The 22290-nt window shown below is 41.0% G+C and overlaps 1 protein-coding gene across 1 annotated transcript in view; it reads left to right on the top strand.

The window, feature by feature from the left end:
* The window catches only part of LPCAT1 (lysophosphatidylcholine acyltransferase 1), a 101560-nt gene that overhangs the window by 69001 nt on the left and 10269 nt on the right, over positions 1–22290 (top strand). The window contains exons 4-11 of the mRNA XM_069958145.1: positions 378–490; positions 1040–1100; positions 7429–7487; positions 10606–10640; positions 10830–10884; positions 14402–14484; positions 16319–16444; positions 20552–20705. Coding sequence (XP_069814246.1) covers positions 378–490; positions 1040–1100; positions 7429–7487; positions 10606–10640; positions 10830–10884; positions 14402–14484; positions 16319–16444; positions 20552–20705 — 686 coding nt within the window. The remainder of the gene's footprint in view (positions 1–377; positions 491–1039; positions 1101–7428; positions 7488–10605; positions 10641–10829; positions 10885–14401; positions 14485–16318; positions 16445–20551; positions 20706–22290) is intronic.

Below are 22290 nucleotides of genomic sequence, written 5' to 3'. Positions count from 1 at the left end.
TTATCGATGTCCTTGCAGCCCTTTGCATAAACTATATACTTTACCTATCCACGCTCCAGGGCTCCTCCTGCAGTCCGCTTCTCCCCGGGTCCTGCGCGCTCTAGCTTCAGAGCGGCCTGTCACCTGTGATTGGCTGAGCGCGCGGGACCCGGGTAGAAGCGGACCGCAGGAGCAGCCCTGGAGCGTGGATAGGTAATGTATATCGTCAGTCGTTGTATTTATTACACAGAGCGTTAATCGGCCGATTCGCCTGATTATCGTTCCGTGTAATAGTACCCTAATTCCCATGGGGGGGAGGGGTTTACTAAGGGAGATTTGTGTATTGCTACCTTAAATAGAAAAACAGATTAATACATTTTTTTTCTTCTCTTTTTCAGCATTAATTAACTATATTCGACCAGTGTTTGTTTCCCGCTCTGATCAAGATTCTAGGAAAAAAACGGTGGAGGAAATCAGAAGACGAGCCCACTCAAATGGGATTTGGCCACAGGTAGGAACATGTCCTCAACCTGTTTTTGTTATAGAGCGCACTGTTCAGAGTTTACCTGTAAGACCCTTTACTAAATGCTAAATAGCTTTTCTACTCTCTACTTTCTTATTAAGATTACTTATTAACTTAATTCTTTAAAACCAATTTTAATTATTTGGGGTATTCCAGCCTTTTGTTAAAAATAATTTAGATTCTGCTGGTTCTGGGGAGAAATAAAATAAAAACTTTACCTACCTAGCCCCAGTAAACTGGAGCTTTTTTGTTGTTCTTGTCCCCCCATAATAAAGCACTGTTTAAATCACATATATTTATTATATGGCCCTCTACCCCTTCTGTTCTATTCTGTCTTTTGGATTTGCGATATCTTGCAGTGAGATTATTTATACCTATGTCTTTTTTCTTCTTTCTGAGATCAATAATGCCTATGTATTTATCTCCTCCTCAGAAATAATAAAGACTGCTAAGCACTGATGTTTTACTTTCCCTTTTTTTTTTTTTTTTTTTTTTTTTTTTTTTTAAGGTGTTCATATTTTTTTGTGTTTGTTTAAGGTAATGATCTTTCCTGAAGGAACGTGCACCAACAGATCCTGTTTAATCACCTTCAAACCTGGTAGGATGTGAATTAGTAATTGTCCCAAATGAGTTAGGATGGGTGTATGGTTGTCAGGTGTGCTAGAGTTCTGCACTAATTTTAATGTATATTTTAGCCTCTGCCAGACATAATGCCTGCTGTTCTTAATCACCCTTCACATCCACCTTACGTAATGATGACACCCTTTTATGTTGCCATTTACATTGCTGCTTTGGTGCTTTGTTTTTTTTATAACAACCTTATTTACCCTGTGCCCCTTCTTTATACCTATCATATGTAAAATACTACTTGTACTCTGTGTCCTGTGCAGATTCATATTATCTGTTTAGGTAGAAGTGGTGGCTGTGGTTACTGCAGTGGGACTGGCACTGAGAGGGTAGGTAAGACATATACCTTCCTCCTCAGGGTCCTGGGCATAATAGGGGGCTATCAGCAGGTTAATTAAGGCCTTTTTTTATCCACCTCCATTTTATCCAAAAGACTGTTTTTATTATAAATTACAGTAAAACACTTCAGTCAGTGTTACAATAAAGTCAGCATGAAAACTTAAGAATCGTACATATCTGGGAATGATGGTAATTGATGATCAGAACCCACTTGGTTAAATGAAACTGCCTGCATGTTTAGCTTTCCTGCGTAGAAATAATACCATCATCAGCGCAAATAGACACAATAGTTTTACCATGTTGGCATTTTTGCTGCTTCTCATTCCTGGCACTGAAATAATAATATGATGAGAAACAACTGACTGTTTAGTGGAGTCTGTAAATAATCCACAGTTTAATCTGCAGGATTGGTTTCTGATGAAGCCTGTGATTTGTTTGATGGTTTTCTGTCACAAAACATGAAAGTAATTACATGAGCGTCACATGGCCCCCTGTTCATGACTCTTCAAGGGACATAATAGGTAATAAAATAAAAAGCTAAAATAAAATAAAAAATAAAAATGCTAGAGAGCCTTAACCTGTCAGTGTGCTCTGCTTGCTGCTTCCTCTTCTGCCCAAATCCAAAAGATAGAAAATATCTTCCTTTTGTATACTGAAGAGCACCCACCATTTTCTGCTACTAGTGGCAGAACTGGGCAGTGGAAAAAAAAGTTTGCATGTGGTGATGTCTCCACTGCTGACCAATGAAACAGCTCTGAGTGTGAATGGAGCAATGTTTCCTGTTGTTTTGTTAGTTACATATACTTTATATGTACTGAAAACAGACATGCTTGACTACTGCATGGGTCAAACTTGTTAAGGAATCAGGGATCCAAGACCGTTCTAGTGGTTTGTGGGCTACTCTGCGATCATACGTTTTTATTACCTGGTTTATCATTTCTTTTTTAGTTTACTTATGGACAGCCCTTGTAAGGAAAAGCCCTACATTGAGACAGCGTTTATAAATGTAGTCTTACCTGTAAACAAATTAATTCTGACAGAAGAGCTCGAGATTAGAGAACAGACATATGTAAGGAAGGAATTGGCTCTTATAGAAAAGGAACGCCTCTTTTCCTTCATTTGTTGGTTTTAACAACCTGTTTCTTTGTGTTACTTTTTAATAGGTCATGTTCTTCATATCGTCAAACAAAGACTAGCGCTTCTTTATGTTCTAGAGCTAGTCATATATACTTTTAATAGCTGTTGGTTAAGACCCCCATAAACATGCATGCTCAAATTGGAGTGGGTTTATTTATTGCCATAGAGGGAAGACTGATCAGAAGCTAGCAGCAACCTTTGATGCTCCTAGTGAGTAATAGATGGGGCATAATAAAATTTTACCTAAATCTCTGGCCCCATGTCCCACACCAGATTTATTGAGAGACTCGCGCCTCTCAATAAATCCAGTAACTCTAAGGCTGCCATGCGTCAATTGGGAATCCGCGCCAGCTCTGAGATGGTGTTCATTTTTTACATGATTTACACCTGCAGTTATATGGTAAATTGGGTGCGGGAGGAGGCCATGCCTCTTCGGCACTATGTCACTCCCTCCCCTTTTCTTGTCCATCAAACAAACAGGGCATACATGGGCAAAAAGTCACACATTTGGTTTGCATAAAAAGGTCTTTGTACACCAGGTAGAGGAAAGATAATTCTCCCCTATGGTGTTATGCAGAGTTTGTGTTTGCATGAAGAAGAGGGGTCATGTTCCATTGTTTGTGTTATGTATCTATGGTGTAAATAGCAGAAATGCACAGTTTATCACGGTTAATCATGTTGACTCTGGTGCTTCTATAACAGTTTTCATTCTAAAAATCCTTGTGTTCGTTCCATTCATATTTGTTTCATAACTCTTTTACCCCTTCATGTCCCTTTTTAATAAAGAAGCTAAAAGCATAAAAAAAGTTAAAAGGCTTTCCCCAATAGCACTTTATACAGCGCATCCTATAAACATATTATTGCCAAATTCCATCTTTTACGGTAACAGACTGTGGCCGCTTTCACCCAGGACTGAATGCTACTTAGTATTATGTGTAGCTGAAAATGCCCTTGGTTCAGGGATTATATGTGACTAGCCCAGCATATTTTATGTATTGTACGATCAATGAATGTAATGTGGTGCTGGATTCAAGTGAAATATGGACACATTACTACAAATGAGAAAAGAATTGAGGTCTATTTATTGGACATAGAGCTTTTGGTAATCGGTGTAATAGATACACTTTGGTGCCTTTTTATGTTGCATTGTGGTGGTCGTACCTCATCTGGCTTGTTCTTCTTGTTATTGTGCTGGGTGGGGAGGAGATAAAGAATGTGACCACCTGTCTGAGTGAACCATTCCCACAGTGTATGTGAAGCCTGACCCATATGTATTCGTAGTCTTGGAAATGCTGAGTAGATAAGCTGAGCTTTGACAAGTGGACATTCGACTTGCGTCACAATAAAATTAATCTTCTTTTATAAAATCAAATATCTCGCTCCAAAGTGATACTTTGGATTAATGTCTTTGACCTGATGCACTTTGGGGAAGCCTGAATGATGCCTACTTTTTATGTTTTATGTGAAAAAGGTTCATATTTTTTGAGTAGCCTTATGTCGCACAATAACTTGCATCTGTAGGTTTAGCTTTTAATAGCATTTGACCTGCCTTCAACATTTACAAAAGGATTTTATTTTTATTTTTTAAAGAGCTCTGTCAGCTGTAATTCCCATTCCAAACTGCTGACAAAGCTACATAGCTGTTAGGTCAAAGAGACATGCAGTACCTTTCTTATATCAGGTCTGTGCTTTTTTAATGCTTTTTTCCCCCTCTGGTGGAAAGAGTCTGAGGCTTTCCCAAACCCCCAGAAGTGTTGAGGGCTGGAATGCTTCCATACTCTCCCTCCAATCCCTATCGCTGCATTATTGAGAGTCTGAATTTTGCACAAGTATGAGATTCGGAAATTGGGCTCGGCTTCCAGCTAACTGGGATGTTACAGTGCTCAGCACTTCAGAGACTTGGTAACTCTGTTTCGCCTTGACGTAACAGCTATGTAACAGTGTCAGCAGATTGCAATTTGAATTGCAACAAACAGTTTACCTTAAATTAGGAGAAGCTCCAACAAGTAAAAAAAAATTGAGGCAGGGAAGGCAGTGCGGGAAAATTATAAACAATGTAAACTCGCCCGTGTAGTGCCGCTCACTGGTCTCGCTGACAGCAGCCGGCTGTCACTTTCTGCTGGAAGGCAGATACATCACATACCCGGCTTTTTCAGTTGCAACACCAGGGCCTGGCTGATTCATTGCCGGGACGGAGTGGGCAGTCAGTCAGTTGGGTACATGATGTTGCCACCTGGTTCCTTGTACACAGCTCCAGTCTATTACCGGGCACCGGCCGGGCATGAAGCACCGGAGGCTGGCCCTCTGTCCCACAGTGTGATGATTTCCCCTCTCCTCTGTGACATGGCTCTATTGATTCAAATGTAGTTGCGTCACAGAGGGGAGGCACCAGTCTGTTCATGTAAAAAACACAAAGCGGTGTACCTTGTGGTACATTTGCTTTAAGGTCTTGTTCACATATGGCCTTTATTAAGCATTAATGATACATTTTTGATTCCATTTTGCAAAAAATCTCACAATTCTGTAAAATGGCGCCTATTTGCTGTAACTTTGCCAGAATTGTGCCAAAAATGGCACTAATTTTCTGTGATTGCACTATTTATCATAATTGCAGCAAAATTGCAGCCAAAACACAGTCAACACAAAATAAATGGCATGTGTGAACACTGCCTAAAGCAATCACTCATGTTAAAGCGACCCTCTACCCACAATCTGACCCCCCTCAAACCACTTGTATCTTCGGATAGCTGCTTTTAATCCATGATCTGTCCTGGGGTCCGTTCAGCAGGTGATGCAGTTATTGTCCTAAAAAAAATACTTTTAAATTTACAACCCTGTGCCCTACTGGTGTATCTGTGCCCTAACTTTGCACCACTCCTCCGTCCCTCCTCCCCACCCTCTTCATCATTAGGAATGCCACTGGAACATTTCCTCCATACTGAACATTGCACAGGTCCTTAACGATCCAGCCCATGTGCCGGGCTGCCACAGGTGGGGAATAGCTGGCAATCTGCCTGGAGCATTCCTAATGATGAGGAGGGACAGAGAGGTTGTGCAAAGTTAGGGTACAGATACTCACGTTTGGCACGAGGCTTCAAGTTTAAAAGTATTTTTTTAGGACAATAACTGCATCACCTGCCAAACAGACCCCAGGACAGATCTTGGATTAAAAGCAGCTCTCCGAAGGTACAAGCGGTTTGGGGGGGGGGGGGGGGGGGGTCAGATTGTGGGTACAGAGTCGCTTTAATTTTGTAATGCTATATATTACTGTAAATACTTGAATGGGTTATCCAGGATTAGAAAAAATATTAGCTGCTTTCATCCTGCACCACTCTTGTCCTCAGTTTGTCGGTTGTATGGTCAGTTCCATTGACTTAAATGAAGTCAGGTTCTAATAGTGTTTTTAACAGAGAGCAGCTGTGCCTTTCTTATCCTGAATAACTCATTTAACTTATTAATCTAGTGTTATTATCTTGCCTGATCTGTTAGGTCAGGGTGGAGAGATACAAATGCACACAAGGCAATGACATATGACAACCAGCAGTTTTCATGTATGTAACTAGGGATGGTCCGAACCCGCCGAGGTTCGGGTTCGGCTGAACCCGAACGCTGGGCACCTGATTAACGCTATCTGCCCGCTCCGTGCAGTGGGCGGATACAGCGGGAGGAACGCCTGGAAAACTGGGATACAGCCTATGGCTATGGCTGTATCCCAGTTTTCCAGGCGTTCTCCCGCTGGATCCGCCTGCTGCACGGAGCGGGCAGACAGCGGTAATCATTGCGGATGGTTCGGGTCCGTACGAACTCTGTTCGGACCACCCCTACATGTAACTAGGGATGGTCCGAACCTGCCGAGGTTCGGGTTCGTATGAACCAGAACGCTTGGCAGCAGATTCCCGCTGTCTGCCCACTCCGTGGAGTGGGCGGATACAGCGGGAGTAACGCCTGGAAAACTGGGATACAGCCTATGGCTGTGGCTGTATCCCAGTTTTCCAGGCGGTCCTCCCGCTGGATCCGCCCGCTCCACAGAGCGGGCAGACAGCGGGAATCATTACCGAGGTAGGGATGGTCCGAACTCTGTTCGGACCATCCCTACATGTAACCTATTAACTAAAATAAGACCTGTGCAAGAACCTCACTTGGCGGGATCTGAATCACCCAGTTAGCCCAGGGTGCCGTTGTATCCCCAGGCCTGATCTTAAGTAACATTGGATCAACTCTTTTTAGGAGTGTTCAGCCAATAAGATTTATACAATTTTCCAATATATTTTCTGTATTAATCACTCAATGTTCCTAAGAGGTCTGCCTGCTGTCATTTACTAGAAACTTTCACTGTTGTCTTCAAGAGGAGAACAATCAGTCCTGAGCTCATGGGTGCATTGTAGCATTACAGTGTAATAAACTGTGCACCTGCGTGTCCGTCACATGACCAAGGAGTGATATTATCTGCTGAAGGTAAACAATGGAGCTCCTTATTGAGGAACTGTAAGAGGAGATCTTGAAAACTCTCAGGAGCTGACAGAAAATACTATATATTAGAAAATTGTATAAATCTGAATCTTTGTTGAACCTGCAAGGCTGTGTTTGTTGCATGTTTAACATGTTTTGTCTCTCAATGAGTTCACCAGTTAAAATAAAACACATAAGTATGTATGTGTGTGTGTGTATTATATATATATATATATATATATATATATATATATATATATATAATACACACACACACAAACACCACAATGATAATTAAATACCAAGATTTGACTTTTCTAAACTATCACTTATATTTTTATTTCTACCATATATTTTCTTTCTTTTTGTTTTAGGTGCGTTTATTCCCGCTGTCCCGGTACAGCCAGTAGTTTTGAGGTACCCCAACAAAATGGTAGGTCAACTTCCTTCTTAAAAAATAATGTATTCCTGCCTTTCTTTAGTACTGTCTGAAAATACCAATCATGCTGCAGACAACAAACCCCATAACAGTGAGACAGTGAAGAGTTTAGCATACATATGTCTTAGTGTTTATATATAAATTCTTACACATTTATTACACACAGACCTAATGTTACCATATATAACCTCAGCAGCACTATATAGAATGATGTGGATGTTAAATCTGGTAAATTTTCATTGACCACAGAACCAGGTCTACCCAGAGCTGTTTTTGTAGCCACCATTCCTAATCTGTGCATTATGAGGAGTCACCTGCGTTATGTGTACTTACATGTGAGAATTTCTAATATATAGAGATAATAGAAAGCTCCAGAAGAGGTTGACCATATCCCCGTTTTATTTGATTAGATTATGGTTGTAGCATCTGGGCGGGTGGGACAAATGGCAGAAATCCCTGTGGTCTCTGAGTCACTATTTAACTAGGGAAATAAAAAAAGAAAAGTCATTTGGCTTATGGGACTGTGTAAAATCCATTGACTGTAATGCATGGTGTTTACGAAACACAGAACTACAAAGAGTGAGCTCAAGCCTCTCCCTGGAGCAGGGCTCGAAAGCCACCGTCATATGAGCTGGTGCTTAACCTCTCCTGTTCTGTTGGCCTCTTTTTGGTTACTGTGTGGTAAGATTGTCTTTTGTATAACCGATCCCATTTTAATAAAGAACAACCAGGTTGTTTTTTTTTTTTTTTTTTTTTTTTGGTGTTTGCCCTGTATTGGTTCATGCAACTCTTATATAGAGAATTCTACAAAACAGTCACAGGGTCTGTTTATTTTTCACACAAATGGATCCTGTTACCTAATTCTGTTTCCAGGACCTAAAATTGTCAGTTCTAGAATCATCCTATGTATATTCAGTGCTAGGCACTGTAGCTTACGTACTACATGAACTTACATTTATTTTATTTTGCAAGAAGCATAGTTGACTACATTTTTGTATACAGTAAAAAGGTAATGTATGGAAACATACACAAAAAATACACAAATACAGTGTGAACCCAGTCTTTTTTTAAGTAAATCTGTCAGCCGCAGGTCTATAGCACTATAGCACTCCATTCTCGCAGCAGATTTTCATTCCGCTGCCAGAATATAGTGCTATAGTCTTAGAAAACGTCCATACTCTGCTGCTGTAAGCATTGTCCAATAGCCTTTTGATGCTGACTTTTATGTATCTGAAAAGCAAAGTGCAGATAATAGTGAAAGTGAGCAGTGCAGGCCACAGGGACAGATTGTGATGGGCAATGTTGTGACAAGACCAGGTTACTAATTAATAAAAAATAAATAAAAAAAGAAAATACTTACCTGTTCACAGTTCCCGTGTCCTCCTTTGGTGTGTGGGTCTGGTTCCCAGTTGAATGACAGCCAGCCTGTCCCGCAGCAACCAGTGATTGGCTGAGCGGGCCGTCACTCAACTGGAAATCCGACCCAGAGAAACCGATGGAGTACATGTGGGGAACCCTGGACAGGAAAGTATGGTCTTCTTTATTATTTATTTGTTAGTAACCTGGTCTTGTCCCTGCATTGCCCATCACAATCTGTCCCTGTGACCTGCTTTGCTCACTTTTCACTGTTTTTCTGCTCTTTGCTTTTCAGACACACATACAATTCAGCAGCAAGAGGCTTAAGGGGAATGCTTACAGCAGCACAGTATGTAAGTTTTTTTAAGGCTATGGACACATATGTGGGAAAAACAAGGCCCTATGACACCCCAGTACAGAGATGTCAGTGGATCACATGTCATTTCAGTGGGTTGTAAGCGCTAACCGAGCCCACTGAAGAGATGGAGTACACGGGGTTCAAGCCTCTGGGGGGAGGGAGGAAGGAGGCCGCAGTGAGACAGAATGGATTTAGTCTAGCGTCTTTTCATTCCACTGCAAGTATGTAACCCGGCCCCTTTAACCCGCCCGCAGCATACATTACCTGCTCAGCTCCGCAGCTGTGTGTGAGGATCCCGCTCAGCCAATAAATGCACGGCAGCACTGATTGGCTGAGCAGAACCGATGGGGGCCAGGAGCCTCAGCCATGGGCCATGCAGCTGCGGTGCCTAGCAGGTAATGTTTGCTGCGGCGGGTTAAAGGGGCCGGGTCACATACTCTCAGCGGAATGAAAATTCTGCTGCGGGTATGTAACCCCATTGAACTTCACACTACCAACATTCACAGCGGATTTCACTGCAAACTCGCAGCGTGAAATTCGATGTGAATCCGGTATGTGTGATGCTGCCCTCAATGTGAAACTCTGGTTTGGAGCCACTTACAATATATTACAAAATGACATAAATAACGCATATATACTAGCTCATTAAAGGGGCACTCTCATTATGAAAAGTTATCTTAACCACTGGAACTCCACCTATTTCAAGAATGGAGGACAAATATTCTTGGAATGAATGGAGTGCCACCACATATGCACAGTTGGCTTTCTATTTATTCTCTATGGGGGTGTCCAAACCTCACCGAACACTAGGTGGTCAGATCCGCACTAATCTGCTAGTTACTCCCTGTCCTGCACAGCATGGCAGCCTCTCCACAGCGAGCAGTAGTTACTATCCCCCCTCACTCTGCTAGTGGTTGATCAGAGCAGGATTCCGGGCGCTGTAGGGGGCTCAGACAGCCCGAAGGTTGATGGCAACAGAGACGCCCGCTGCGCCAGCATGTTGCTAGTGATGGAAGCAAAAAAGAGTAGATCACTGTGTGCAGTGACAAACCATGGCTCCAGCTTGTCACATGCAGAACAGCCACTTCAAAGTCTGATCTACGTCAGATGGGATATGTAGACATGTTGTTACTAGACTTTAAACTTAAAGGTTGCACCTGTTGTAGAGTATATAGTAAATCAGTTGCTTTGCATGCAAGTTTCAAGCCATACCCACGTGCCTCATGTGCCAGAAGGGTACTTTGTGAATATAATGCTGTGTCAGAAATTTTATTGAAATTGCAATATGCTTATTTATTTTATTGCCTCTTATTTTAATACTGTTCCTTTTTTGTATTTTTTCTTTTTACTGTTTAATGAGCTTGTTGTTTTTTTTAATTTTTCCTATTTACTCTCCAGGACACAATAACGTGGACATGGCAAGGACCTGGAGCGTGAGTTTTACCCCCTTTCTTGGTTTTTGAAATACTGCAAAATATTTAGAATAGGCATATAGTGAGATTACTGCACTAAATACCTGTCAAGGTTTCTGTATTTCTGTACTGAAATGCAACTCACTCTTGTGCTCATAATACCGTTTATGCACCATTTTTAGTCATGATTGTTTTGCTCCTTTTTTCCAGGATGGAAATACTATGGCTTTCTTTATGTCAGTTCCACAACTATATAGAAATAGAGGTAAGTGAGGTGGTTCTGAAAAGCATTATATAATATACAGTGGTCCCTTACGTTACAATATTAATTGGTTCCAAGACAACCATTGTATGTTGGAAATATTGTATCCTGAGACAAAAACTCTATGGTAAAGCAGGTCATTTGTGCTAAAGCCCCCAAAATGTCATCCCAAAATGAGAAAAAAAAAAAGATTTAAACCTTTAAGGACTGAGCCGATTTTTATTTTTGTGATTTTTTTTTTTATGTTTTTTTCCCGCCATTGCGCTTGCATTTTTTTCACCTACAGACCCACATGAGCTCTTTTTTAGTGCCACTAATTGTACTTTTCAATGACAGACTTAATTTTTCTGTAAAATATGCAGCAAAACCAGAAACAATTTATTTGCACAGTTAAATTGAAAATAAAATGCATTTTTTATTTTATTTTACGCCATTCACCCTGTGGTAAAACTGACATGTGACACAATCACAATGATAGGCAATTTGCATAACTTTTATTTTATTTGAAGGCTTTTAAAAAATTAAAACCTTAAAAGAAAACAAATACAGTGGTGCCTTGGATTACGAACATAATTTGTTCGGACCGTGCTTGTAATCCAAATCCACTCTTAAACCAAAGCATATTTTCCCATAAGAAATCGCTGACATGCCGATAATTGGTTCCACACCCCGAGTATGTGATATTATAAGTTACTGTACAGTAATGGAGAGGATAGGAAACACAAGAGCTGACAGAGACTGCAGGGAGCAGGAAGGATTGAGCAGGGCAGATGTGGGCACATACATGCAGCACTCTCTGTCCGGGGAGAGAGGGGTTACAGCTATGGAGAGATTACCTCCAAAGTCCTGTCCCCTGGTGCAAGCCCGAGCCTGAAGTGGATCTGCTATTATTTGGAAGGTGAGGGAGACTTCCTGAGTAAGAGTACAGGGCTGTAGACCCCGCTATGCAGACCATGCCCCTCCCCCACTCTTCCTCCCACCCAGCACAGAGAGCTCTTATACCAAAGCAATGCTCGTCAACCAAGTCACAATTTTGAGAAACTGTGAGCTCTTAAACCAAGGTACCACTGTATTTCTTAAAATCACTCTATTACAATCATTAATACGCTTTTATTTTTTGATCTATGGGGCTGTATGAGGTGTAATTTTTTGCGCCATGATCTGTACCTTCCATCGGTACCTTGCTTGCGTATATCCGACTTTTTGATCACTTTTTATTACAATTGTTTGGGATTTGATGTGACCAAAAATGCACAATTTTGCACTTTAGATTTTTTTTGCACTTGCGCCATTTATTGTGTGAGATTACGCACGAGGCAATACCAAGTATGTATGTATTTTTATTTACAAAATGGGAAAAGGGGGGGGGGGATTCAAACTTTTATTAGGTTGAGGATTTTAGTCCCCCTGGGGGACTTCCAGTACAACTACACTGATCTCTCATAGAGATTAGTGTAGTATACATTATACAGCAAAGATCTATTAGATCAAGTGCAGCCCAGATCTATGGATTACTGAATTGGAATCAGCATTATTTCGATGCTGATCCCCCCCTCTAAAATTGCATCGGGATGAGGGGCCTGAATGCAGCGGTTCAGAGCAAAGTCGTGGCTCAGACCCTCTCTGAACTCCCCTAGCATCACCATGATGTAAATGTACGTTATGGGTCGTTAAGGGGTTTAAAACAAAATAAGCAAATAACTACTATGGATAAAGCATGTCCTTACATACAACAGTCAGAAGGAGCTACTGGAAACTGTAAATTGCTTTTTATGTAGAGTTTTTAGGGTCCTATACAGATCACACGGGGTCCCAGAAAAATAAAATGAAGCCGCCCTCACCTGGTGCCCAAAGGAGCCAATCACTTCACCAATACTTGGGTTTTACCAGTAAAATGGCCATGGATCATCTAGGTATTCACATGTACCGCAGATCATGACTGTCTGTAGCATTGTATGTTGAGTCTGGCCTCAAGTTATGATGGTCCAGAAAGGAACGTTGTATGTTGATACTTTTGTAACTTTAGGTTGTTGTAAGTTGAGAGAACATTGTAGCAGTAACTGATACGCATGACTATAAGGGTGCAAACACACAGGACGTATATGCAGCGGCGGTTCCCAGTGTCTTCAGCAAGCTGGAGCGGGGACCAGGTAAAGTATATGCTCCAGCCAGCCGCTGCCCGCAGCCTCCTTAACACATCCTGCAGCCCCGATCGTCCCCACGGGCGGAGCATATACTTTACCTGGTCCCCGCTCCGGCTTACTGAAGACACTGGGAACCGCCGGAGCCGGGATTAGGTAAAGTATACGCTCCGGCGGCCGGGGGGTTAAAAGGGCGGGCTGCAGACAAACTCGCAGCAGGGATGTTCATCCCTGCTGTGATTTTGCCTGCCATTGACTACACAGGGACGGGATATGCAGCGAGTTTCACTGCGTTTACGCAGCGAGAAACGTTCTGCATATACGTCCTGTGTGTTTGCACCCTAAATGTGACTCTGAATCACACTCTACATTCTGTTGAATAGGCCTCCTACAACTTATTTTTTGTGAACATTTCACTGATATAGAGGATCTGGGGAGACAAAGATCATGGTGACTTTCCATACATATGTGGGGTTAAATACCTACATCTTTATTAGCATTGTTGTCTTGATGCCCATACACACATACACACTTTGCTCCAGTTAGTCATAAGATGCCTGTTTGACTGGTATGTTATTGAGAAGTTCTAGCCCACATCTTTAATGAATGACCAACCAAGAGATCAAACCTGTTCACCCTATAAAACCAGTTTAGTTTCCCGTGCCCTGTGTGACAAAGCAGAAATCATATTTACCATATAAGTTTCAGCATTTAAAAATTAGAACCCAATTTCACAGTGCACATGTGTAATAGATAGAGACACAAAGAATTGTAGCATTAGTGGAAATTGGTACCAGAGTCCAAAATACAATATTACTGACCATTAAAAGGGATATATCATAGTTCCGTCTGCAGTATTTTTGCAAACATGTTTTTTTTGTTTTTTAGTAAACTTGCTTCTTTCTCCTGATATCTTGGCTATTTCCATCCCATTGTTGGGAGAAGGAGGGAAGTTTGCTAAATGATTGTGTTTCCAAAAATTTTACTTGAAGAGTCCTACAAGAGTCCTAGCTAAATGAGCCATATCACGTCATCACCCTTTCAGACCCTATGTACATCATAATGTTGCCTAGGGATTTTCTTAAATTGGAGCATACTGCTGTATCTTGCATTGGCTTTTCTAAAAGTATGGTTACATTAAAGAGGTTGTGGTGCTTGCAGGTATACCACTGCCACTTAGAACAGCGCATTGTTGATGTCCCAGGAGGCATACTCTAATATTGGCCTAATAGGGCCTATCCTGAAGTCAAATTTGGTAGTAATTTACCTGAGCTGTAAATATAATTTACAAGCGTGATTGTTAATAAGGAGTAGTGGGATTCACTTGCCCAATGTTCTGCAAAACACAACTTAGTATTTTCATGTATTGTATCTTGTAGTTTCTTCCCATCTATACTCCATCTGAAGAGGAGAAGAGGAACCCTGCTCTGTATGCAAACAACGTAAGACATGTAATGGCCAAGTATGTACCACAAAGCTCTTTTATCCTATTTAATGTTTGTATTTTTCTTTTAACGTGTACCTGTCATGCTTCAGGCTCCCAAACTTCCAGGTGCACATGCAGCTGCTGACAGAAGTTGGGGCTGCTGCGGGAGCATTCTAACCATCTGAGTTCTGCGTAAGAACCCTTTTAAGAATAGGTGTACTGCATGGAACTCGGACGCTTAGTACGTTTCCAGAGCAAGGCCAACTTCCATTGACAGTTGCATCTGTTCTGGAGCCTGAAGCATGAGGTAAGTTTCCATTAGTTTCATGGATGCAGAGGCTTGTCTCTCAACCCCCCCCCCCCCCCCCCCCCCAAAAAAAAAAAATATAAAAATAAAAAAATTAATTCACTGATGGGACTCTTCCCTTTATCTAAAAAATGTCACAAATCAGCCACCAAGGAAAAACTTGCCCATACATCTGTAAAAAAGCCTTGTAAACTTTTTCTTTATGTGAGAACTGATTTATGTTTGTTTTTTCTAAAAAAAAAAAAATAAAAAAAATATGCAGTGGTGCTTTGGATTACGAGCATAATTCTTTCCGGGTCCGTGCTTGTAATCAAAGTCCATTCTTAAACCAAAGCAAATTTCCCATTAGAAATCACTAATAGGCAGACAATTGGTTCCACACCCCAAAAAAATTATTTTTTTTCATTCTGAATAACATGTAGAACAGGTTACATGTAAACAAACAATGAGAAAACAGCTGGATATGTCATATTATAAGTTACTGTACAGTATAGCAATCAGCATGTGGCGTATAATGTATAGTAACTGCATAAACCTGAAAATACAGCAGCAGTTTGTAGATACAGGATGGACCTGCAAATCCCCATAATGCAGTAGTGTAGTACAACAGGCTAGAATGGAGAAGCAGGGCTGCTGTCAGAGGTCTGTGTGGTCACATGACAGCAAAAGGAAAGGGGGGGGAGTGTTCAGCATGGACCAATCAGGAAGTGAGAATCAAGCCCAAGCCTGAAGTGGATCTGCTATGATTTGGAAGGTGAGGGAGACTTCCTGGGTCAGAGTACAATTCTGTAGACCACGATATGCAGACCATGCCCCTCCCCCACTCCCCTCCCACCAGTACAGGGAGCTCTTAAACCAAGTTACAATTTAGAAAAACTGTGAGGTCTTCTTGCAAAACGCTCCTAATCCAAGTTACTCTTAAACCAAGGTACCATTGTACTTTGTGTTTTGACCCTACATACAACAAAAAGTTGCTAAAAGATCTGCATCATCCATTTTAAAGCTACCAAAAGACCTTCCTCTGTAATGTAGCTGATGCATCTTAGCATCAATGTAAAATAAGTTTCAATATAAAAATAGCATGTAAATAAAGTAGGTTAAGTACAGCAACAGTGTTCCTTCAGTACTCTACTAGGTGCTGGTTACAAGCATAATCAATTTTCTGATTGCCATTGCTGTCCATGGCTCTAAAGTAGACTGATCTATCCATGGTTGAAGAAGGAGACAGTACCAGCCTTCATTCCATTCATATTTCACTTAGATTTCCATTTCGCCTGAAACTGTATTTTTAAAATACTGTTTTGGTCATACTGGTTAATCTCAGCCAAATGGGAAAATAACCACGACAGAAACATTAATATTGTCACTGTATACCATCTTGCATTTTTTTATGAACAGATAATGGCAGATGTTGCAAACTGTTGGTTTAGTTACAAAAACTTTACAAATACAGTGGATTGATTCATCAAATTGTAATGGAATATATACATTTTTATTAATTGTAAATAATAAATTGTCTCCCTTGATTTGCTGAGTACTATTTGAATTGCTTCTATGTCTTAGGGCCTTGGGTGTGTCTGTCACAGACTATACATTTGAGGACTGCCAGTTGGCCTTAGCTGAAGGACAACTCCGTCTCCCATCAGATACATCTCTCCTGGAATTTGCAAGACTTGTTAGAAGTCTAGGGTAGGTAATCTATATGCACTTTAATGTATGCTATATGTTAAGTATAAATAAATAGGGACTACAGATTTTGCAAGTAACGTCAGTTATGAAATAGTACAAATGAATGTAAGAACAGGGACCCCCAGACGAAGGACGCGAAACACGCGTCGGGGTGGTGGCGTCCTGGAGAGCGAGTTGATTCTGTGATTCACCGGTAATATGAGCAGTTCATATATGGGGTGGGAAGGGTCTTTACAGTAGATATAGGGGTTGGTTCCCCATGAGACAGTTTTGCACTTAGCACTTTATACCCGGTCCCAGTGTTCTTTATTATGAATTGCTGTTATACAATTATGTAATATGTGATATCTCTCCAGGATTGCCACCCTGTTTTTATAGTGTTGATTCATTTTTTTCTTTTGCTTATTTTGTATTTTAATATTATCTGAATAAAATTATTGCTACTTTACTCAATTTTGTTTCTATTCTAGCTTGTAATAAGCGCCATATCTCCCACCAGTGTTGGATTAAAGCTTATACTGCTCTATAATGTTCTCTGTGCTATCGTTGTATAGAGTTGTAGGGAAGCAGCTGTCCCTCTTCTCAGTATGTGCAGTGTATAGAATATTCATTATGTGTATGCAATATGTTTTAAAGTGAATGTACAACTAGGTAACCCCAGACTACACTCTATACCCTCTCTCATTCTCCTCTTTTGATGTTAACACTAAGAGACTCTTTCCTGAGAGTCTACCAGGCTGGCTTACTTTTTAATTACAGTGGTGCCTTGGATTACGAGCATAATTCTTTCTGGGACCGTGCTTGTAATCCAAATCCACTCTTAAACCAAAGCAAATTTTCCCATAAGAAATCACTGATATGCAGACAATTGGTTCCATACCCCAAAATAATGATTTAATATTCTGAATACCATGTAAAACAGATGAAACAAACATTCAGAAACAGCAGAATATGTGATATTTTAAGGTACTGTACAGTAATGGAGAGGATGGGAAACACAAGGGCTGAAAGGGACTGCAGGAAGGAATGAGCAGGACAGATGTCGGCACATTATAGCAGCACTCTGGGGAGAGAGGGGTTACAGCTATGGAGAGATTACCTCCACAGTCCCCTGATGCAAGCCCCAGCCTGAAGTGGATCTGCCATGATTTGGAAGGTGAGGGAGACTTCCTGGGTCAGAGTACAGGGCTGTGGACCTCCGCTGTGCAGACCATGCCCCTCCGCCACTTGCGCTTCCACCCAGTACAGGAAGCTCTTAAACCAAAGCGATGCTCTTAAACCAAGTCAAAATTTTGAAAAACTGTGATCTCTTAAACCAAAACGCTCTTAAACCAAGTTACTCTTAAACCAAGCTACCACTGTACTGATATTACTGCTTTCTTAATGGGTGATTTTTACAACAAAATCTTCCCATCAGCCTCTCATATTTTCTTTCTTTAATCTTCTCCCTGAGCTCTTCTTCCTTAGCTTTCTGACTCGACAACACAAAAGGAAATACCATGGACCTAGTCTTTTCTAGACTTTCTAACTTTACTCCAGTTTCTAACTTTACTAACACTAACTCCAAGCTCTCAGACCACAACCTTCTCTTTTACAGATTACCCTCCTCATGACACCTTGACCTCAGACACATACAGAAACCTACATGACCGTGCCTGTACAGTAATCACAGTCTCATCTCACCCCCTTTATCCTGATATGGGTGCCAAACACTACCACAACACCCTTAAAACCACCCTGAACACATGGGCACCCTGAACAGTCTGACACAGACGGCTGCAAACCTGACACACATCAACAACTAATTTTCTTTGACCGTGTCTAGGTGTGTTGAACATCTCTGGAGTAAATCCAGAACGGCTACATTACAAGTTTGTTCTCTTCACTCTTTGACACTATCGCCACATTTCCTCAAATCGAAAGCACAGACGCCTTTTTACTGACCTTTGTGTTAATGACCTAGCCTCCTACTTCAAATACAAAATAGATAATTGCTGTCAAGCGATCATCTCTTAAAGCCCCATTACACTAAACAGTTATTGGATGTACTTGGCCGATTACTAGCTGTTCCAGCCAATAATAATTTGTTGTAATAGCTCATGTTAAAAGACCGTCATCAGCTGATCGTGGTCTTTCAATGTGTTCAAATATCTAGATCAGTGCAGCGACAGTCTGCTGCACATTGTTCTGTGTAACAGGAGCGGTTGTCTGGAGCGGTGGCAGCAGACGACCGCTGATTACAATGGGCAGCCCGGATGATCAAAGGATTGTCCGGGCAGCCCCTCCTGCAGCTGAACTTCGGGCCTTGTAAAAGGACCCTTGCAATAGGGTTTCCACACTTCACTATAAAGAAACTGCCCTAACTAAAGTCTGACAGTCTCCTGGATGTTTCTGCAGAGTTTAAACATGTAGGCAGCCAGCTCCTCCTCAGTGAGCTCCACTCTGTAGGCATATATAGGAGGAGGAGGTTATAACTATCTCATTTGTGGGACCCTCCAGCTATCATAAAATGGAGATCTCTTGTCTCCCAAGTGAATAGAGTTGCTACTCGGGTGCTAGTTCTTTCACCCATTGTGGGACTGCCAAAGATAGCAGAGGGCTATACTAGGCTATCTTTGGCGGCCTAATAAGTGAGTGTTTGGACATCTTCGCTACTTTCACATGGAACAGGTGTGCCGCAGATTATCAGACGTTTTTCATGTGGAAACTCCACACCATATTACATTACCTTTATTGCCAATTAGACTCAAAGGGAAACTAACAGCATGTTTGAACCATCTAACCTGCTGTTATTTCCCTATAGCGCACAGGGCACTGATGATGAAGGCAGTTTCCTTATTTTAATCCTCGCAGTTTTACAGTTTTAGGAGAAATTATAGTTTATTCCGTATGCAAATGACATGGTTTGGTGCACTGAGGACAGGACTACCATCCTCAGTGGTAGTCCTACATTTATAATGTGTTTTGCATAAAGCAATCACATTTTTTTTTAAATTTAATTTAAATTTTGTTTAAACATCCCCCTAAGAGAGTGGGGGGAAAAAAATATATATATATATATATATACACACATAAATGTTTACATTCTGTTATTATAGCTTTACCAACCACATCTGCTGGTTTGTTCCAAGCATCTACTACTCTTTCAGTAAAGTAATATTTTCTCACGTTGCTTCTTATGTTTCCCACAACTAACCTCTTACTGTGTCCTCTTGTTCTTGAGCTCAGTTTTCACTAAAAAACACTTCCCTCCTGAACCTTATTTAGTCCTTTAACATACAGTACTTAAAAGTTTCGATCATGTAGACAAATGGTCATTTGTCTAAAGATAAAATTCCCTATATTAACCAGGCACTCTTTGCTCTTGAGTAGCAGGCACCAGTTGAAAAGCTTGATTTCAATAAGGCTTGTTACTTGCTCAGCCTCATGCTGCGTTTACACGGAAGATTATCGTGGGAATTCGCACGATTATGATCGAATTCAAACAATAATCGTACGTGTTAACGCAGCGAACGATCAAGCGACGAGCGAGAAATCGTTCATTTTGATCTTTCAACAAGTTCTCAAATCATCGTTGATCGTTCACAAAAAATTCGCAGATCATTCCATGTGAACAGTCGTTCGTCGATTTAACCAATGTGTAAGATAGGCTTTAAGCGACGATATATCGTACCATCTAAACGCTGATCATTATGAAAAAAAAAAACACGTTACTCCGACATCGTTAATCGTAGGAACGGGCGAATTATCGTTCCGTGTAAACGTAGCATAAGTATTTAACTACTCACTCAACGCTATCTGTAATCATTAGAAATGGGGCACAGACAGAAAACGCTTCATAGAGCCAGATCTATGAAAGTGAATAAAATAGAATCTGATGTAAACTACCCACACCAGGCTATCACAGCCCAGCTTTTATTTTACTAGAGCCGAGCTGTATTTAGTTGCTATGGGCAGTTTGCACCTTTTATACACACATTGACAAATCTGGGCCATTATTGTATATAGGTACAAACAATTGCTTAAAACATGCATTGTAAAATAGAGGTCAAGTAAAGTATATAAAGAGGTTAGCTGTTTTACTAATTGTAATTACTTGTTTTTCAGCCTAAAACCAGAGAAGCTTGAAAAGGAATTAAAACAGTTCTCTGAAAGTGCTAAAAAAAGAAATGGGGAAAAGATAAGCTTAAAGGAATTTGCACAGTACTTATCTGTTCCAGTAACAGAGAAATTAGAGGACCTATTTGCCTTATTTGATGAGGTTTGTTTACACTCTCCATTATATCATACTTATTATACTGTTGTGCAAAGCCAGACTAATCAGCATTAAAGGAGAACTCTGGCCAAATGTGAAAAACCAGGGAGGGTAGGTGGAGGTCCCCACAGTAACCCACCGATCTCCTGTATTCCTCAGTCCTGTGACTGCAAAACCCCATTCAGAAATGCCTCTCAGCCGTTCACTGACTGAGGTGGGATACCTCTGCAGTCACTAACTGAGTGGATAGGAGATTCAGGAGTCCGGAGGATGACAGTGTATCCTGCAGGGGCATCAGGCGGGTAAGGATAACTTCATTAATACGTTTCCACTACCCCCCTGCTGTCCCTGTTTTTTTACATTTGGCCAAAGTGAATGTGTCAGCGGCACATCAATTTTCTGTTTCTACCATGAATAGACCGCGGCTCCATTAATTCTAATGGGGTGCGTTACAGAGGGGAGGGGGTTTCCTCCCACTGGGGATGGGCCGATGCCCGATAATAGACTAGCGCCGTTCAAGGGAATCGGGCAGCGGTTCAAAAGAAGGACTGCGGCCCAGGCATTTCAGTGTCTATTCATGGTAAAAACAGAAAAGCGACATAGAGCTGGTACATTCGCTTTAGGGTCATACACATAATGGAATTCAGATTACTTATTGCTGCAGAAATTGGGTATATTGAGCCTTTACCATTTGTTGATCTGAAAGTATTAGTTTTGAAGTGTACAAGCGATAAAAATACATGAAAGAAAACAGGTGAAGGTGACAAGTAGCAGCAATGTAGATGATAGGTTCACTAAGAAGGAGGTTTCACAGAAACTTTAGGACATTTCTCTAAACTAGTCCAAGGCAAAACTGAGGAGGCACCCACAATCAACTAATCCAATTCCAAACAACCTACCTCTTGTTTTGCTGAGGCGTTTAACAAAAGCAGCACCCTGATTTGTTGCGTTGGGTTATGCTCCACCTTTTGGTGACCATGCACGTTCACATAGAACAGGTTATTGTATTTAGGAAGTTAAAAAGTATTCCAGATTGGTAGAGAACTGATGGCCCAATTTACTAGAGTAGATATAGTTGCTACCTTGGTAAACAATTAGATTTCATTATTATTTTTTTTTATCTGCAATCCTTTGTCATTATTCACGTTCTACATTTCGGGCAATCATTTAAAACTTTAATACATATATATTTGAGAAAGGGTGTGATCCCTCAAAATGTCACAAGAATGTGTTACAGCACTCCCTCCACGTAAAAATCTCTGCCTGGAGCCACTCTTTGGGATAGCCTTAAGCGAATGAGTGCCTAGATGACATACTCTGGGTGCTTTTTGAGTGAATGTAATGTGTTAAGGTTTTGTATTTTCAAAATAATCACAATGTACTATGTGAATAATGACATAAAGGAATGCAGGTAAAAAAAAACCAAACATGCATGCAATCAGCAGGTTTTTTTTGTGCATGTTGATATGTGGAAGATGGAGACAGTGAAGAAAACCTCTAGTTATTGTACATTGTACTTCCCAGGTGCTCCATTATTATGTGAGTCACAAATCTCTCTTGTTAATAAATGATTAGCCTTTGCCTGATGAAT

Source organism: Dendropsophus ebraccatus, chromosome 2 (genome assembly GCF_027789765.1).
Source record: "Dendropsophus ebraccatus isolate aDenEbr1 chromosome 2, aDenEbr1.pat, whole genome shotgun sequence".
NCBI lineage: Eukaryota > Metazoa > Chordata > Amphibia > Anura > Hylidae > Dendropsophus > Dendropsophus ebraccatus.
This window is presented reverse-complemented; position numbering and strand designations above follow the sequence as displayed.